The 4,222-nt window shown below is 46.0% G+C and overlaps 1 protein-coding gene across 1 annotated transcript; it reads right to left on the bottom strand.

Moving 5' to 3' along the window:
- Nucleotides 1–3,272: 3,272 nt before the first annotated feature.
- Nucleotides 3,273–3,890, bottom strand: LOC130744103 (uncharacterized). The gene has a single exon (XM_057596296.1). It carries the CDS (start codon nt 3,888–3,890, stop codon nt 3,273–3,275), a length of 618 nt encoding a protein of 205 aa, XP_057452279.1.
- Between the last annotated feature and the right edge of the window lie 332 nt (nt 3,891–4,222).

The following is a 4,222-nucleotide window of genomic DNA, read 5'->3' as shown; positions in this document are numbered from 1 at the left end:
AGCTTCGAGCGGCGGTGACGGCGGCTAGGAGCGGCGGCCTCCTCCTTGTCTCTCTCGACTTCTCTCTCTTTTCTCTCCGTGTTCTCACGTGAAAGTTGTATGGGGTTTCTAATTCTGAATGGTGATGAAGAATAGGGTTTTCCCCCCTATTTCCCCATGCAAAACCAGCGGCCACACACCCTAGTGGGCTAGGGTTTGATTTTCTTCTCTTCACTTAAGCCCAAGCCTAATCAACCTTGACCCATTAATCAGCTCTTAATCAGGTCTGAAATCAATTAAAAACCTAGGCTCATTTACGTAAAAACACATGCTAAATCGGAATTAAAAGAAAAACAGCTCAATTAATTCGCTGGTACTGTACAGCCAGAACCACCGTCACTATAACGCGAATATCTCGAGCTACAGAGGTCGGAATGACCTGATTCTACTTCGAGCGTTTTCTTAACTTAAAGGGCTACAACTCTCATGAAGGAAGGTTTCCCAAATTAGGTCGTTAAGTCCCTCTAAAAATTCACACAAGATGACAGCTAAAATCTGTCAAAACTCAAACTTAACCAAAATCTCATTTTATTCAATCCATCATCAAAGCATTACAAAAATAAGGTCTAGGGCCTTACAGTACCACCCCCCTTAAAACAGTTTCGCCCTCAAAACTTAAGGGTTTACAAACAAATCGGGATGTGACTCCCGCATTTTATCCTCTAATTCCCAAGTCGCGTCTCCCGTAGCTTGATTCCACATGACCTTCACCAAGGACACCTCCTTGTTTCTCAAGCGCTTCTTGCTCCTGTCGACGATCTTGATGGGTGGCATCACCATCGTCAGATCATCCTTTAGCTGAATGTCGTCAGGTTCAAGAACATGAGAATCATCAGCCATGTACTTCCGCAACTGCGACACATGAAGTACATCATGGATATTGGATAGGAAAGGCGGCAACGCAATCCTATATGCCACTGACCCAACTCGTTCTGTTATTTGGTATGGCCCAATAAACTTTGGAGTTAGCTTCTTGGACTTGATCGCCCTTCTGACACCAGTCATCGGGGTAACCCGCAAGAAGACATGATCTCCAGCTTGAAATTCCAGCTCTTTTCTCCTGTTGTCAGCATAACTTTTCTGGCGACTCTGCGAAATCCTCATCTTTTCTTGGATTCGCTTCACCTATTCTGTAGTTTGTTGAACCAATTCGGGTCCAACGATCATATTCTCACCATCTTGATGCCAACACAAAGGCGTATGACACCTCCGACCATACAAAGCTTCATAAGGTGCCATCTCGATGCTTGCATGAAAACTGTTGTTGTAGGTGAACTCAATCAGCGGCAACAACTCATCCCAGCTTCCTTTATGATCTAGCTCACAAGCTCTCAGCAAATCCTCCAAAGATTGAATAGTCCTTTCGGTTTGCCCATCCGTCTGTGGATGATAAGCGGAACTCAATCTCAACTTGGTTCCCAACGCTTGTTGCAAAGCTCCCCATAAACGTGAGGTAAACCTTGGGTCTCTGTCCGACACAATGCTAGACGGTACACCATGTAGACGTACAATCTCAGCGTTATAAATCTCTGCTAACTTCTCCACTTTGTAGTTAAGATTGATCGGCACGAAGTGAGCAGTCTTCGTCAAACGATCAACCACTACCCAAATTGCATCAAATCTCCTTCGTGTTAGTGGTAAAGCCGACACAAAATCCATAGAAATGCTATCCCACTTCCTCTCTGGAACATCCAGCGATTGTAGCTTCCCTGCCGACTTCTGATGTTCCACCTTTGCCTTCTGACATGTCAAACATGTCGATACGTACTCAGCTACTTGTTTCTTCATTCCAGGCCACCAGAAATGAAAATTCAAATCTTGATACAATTTGTTCATTCCCGGATGAATACTCAACCTGCTCTTGTGGCCTTCATCCAAGATTAAACGCCTCATAGTTGCGTCATTGGGTACACAAACTCGTCCCTTGCAACGCAAAAGACCATCGTTTCCGATAGTGAATTCCGGTGCCTTCCCTTGAGTAACAAGTTTGCGCCACTCAATCAGTCCTTCGTCGGTCTCTTGTCTCGACTTAATCTCGTCCAAGAGTCCACTCAACACTGTCAACATTCCGAATCTCAGCTCCCCTGATGCGAGCTTGACATCCAACCTCAGATCTCGGAATGCCTCCAGCAGTTCAAACTCCTTGACCATCAACGAGGACACATGTATAGCCTTTCGACTAAGAGCGTCAGCTACAACATTAGTTTTCCCCGGATGATACTGTAGAGCAAACTCGTAGTCCTGAAGGAATTCCATCCACCTTCGCTGCCTCATGTTCAGATCCTTCTGATCAAACAAGTACTTCAGACTCATGTGATCACTGTAGATCGTGAACGTACAACCATACAGGTAATGCCTCCAAATCTTGAGAGCATATACTATAGCAGCCAACTCCAAATCATGCGTAGGATAGTTCTTCTCATGAATCTTCAACTGTCGCGAAGCATAAGCAATCACTTTCTTCTCTTGCATCATTACACAGCCCAACCCATTATGTGACGCATCACAGTAAACGTCGTATGGTTCTCCTTCCTTGGGTAAGGCTAGTATTGGTGCGGTAGTCAGTCTCTTCTTCATTTCCTGAAAACTCTCTTCACATTTCTCCGTCCATGCAAAAGGTTGATTCTTCTTTGTCAACTGAGTCAACGGTGAAGTCAACTTTGCATAATCCTTCACGAAGCGTCTGTAGTAGCCAGCAAGTCCAACAAAACTTCTGATGTCACTTGCTGTCTTAGGTTGTTCCCATGACATGATCGATTCAATTTTGCTGGGGTTAACAGCCACACCCTGACTTGATATGACGTGATCTAGGAACTTAACCTCTTCCATCCAGAACTCACACTTCGAGCCATTAGCATATGGCTCCTTCTCCCGCAACATTCCTACCACTTGACGCAAATGCTCTTCGTGTTCTTCTTTACTCTTTGAGTAAATCAGAATATTGTCAATGAACACCACCACGAATTTGTCCAGGAATGGCCTAAACACTCTGTTCATGTAGTCCATAAACACTGCGGGTGCATTTGTAACTCCAAACGGTATCACGAGATACTCATAATGCCCGTATCGAGTTCTGAATGCGGTCTTCTGGATATCAGCCTCCCTGACACGGATCTGGTGATATCCTGACTTCAGATCTATCTTCGAGAAAACAACAGCTCCCCGAAGCTGATCCATCAAGTCATCTATCTGGAGCTTCCATCCTTCTTCTTTACCAACAACACAGGTGCTACCTATGGCGACACACTCGGTCGGATAGATCCCTTGGAAGAGAGATCATCCAACTGCTTCGCTAACTCCGTCAACTCTGCTGGTGCCATCCGGTAAGGCGCCATTGATATTGGTCCCGTGCCCGGCATAATATCAATAGAGAACTCCGTCTCCCTCACTAGCGGTATTCCAGACACGTCCTCTGGAAGCACATCCACAAATTCCAGCACCACCAAAATATTGCGCACATCGCCGTCGTTCTTCGCCTCAGCTACGATAGAGTTCACGAATGCTGGTGAACCCTTTCCCAAGTTGTACGAATTCAAGTAATCCGTAACGCCAGAATCCGGGAAGACTACGGTCTTATTAGCACAATCCAGAAGAACGTGGTACTGCGCCAACCAATCCATTCCCAGAATCACATCGAGCTCTTTAAGCCCTAGACAGACGAGGTTCGCAAGGAACTTGCGATCCTCGTAGATCAACGGACATTGCAAGCATGCCGTGCACGTAACTAATCGATCGGCGGCAGGGGTAGTAACCACCAAATCGAAGGGTAACTCAGCAGTTAGCAACCCTAAACGCTTCACACACTCCTCAGCAATGAATGAGTGCGTAGCACCCGAATCAAATAAGACCATTAAAGAAGTTCCAGCGATAACACGTACCCTGAATGAGATCTTCAGTCACAACAGCTTGTTCGCCAGACATTGCGAACACACGAGCTGGAGCAGTAGGTCGCCTTCCTCGAGCGGTATTCAACACTGGCTCGGCCTTTGCAGCATTAGGGCAGTCACTCTCAATGTGCCCTGGTTTCTGGCACTTCCAGCATATAATCTCTTTCCCACACTCATTCGCATAGTGCCCCTTCTGGTTGCACTTGAAATAGATGACATCATCTTTAGGAGCAGGTGGTACACCCCTTCCAGCAGATGGTACCTTATTAGCAGGACGTTGGTAAGGCTTCCCTATC

This window comes from Lotus japonicus, chromosome 3, assembly GCF_012489685.1.
Source record: "Lotus japonicus ecotype B-129 chromosome 3, LjGifu_v1.2".
Lineage (NCBI taxonomy): Eukaryota > Viridiplantae > Streptophyta > Magnoliopsida > Fabales > Fabaceae > Lotus > Lotus japonicus.
This window is presented reverse-complemented; position numbering and strand designations above follow the sequence as displayed.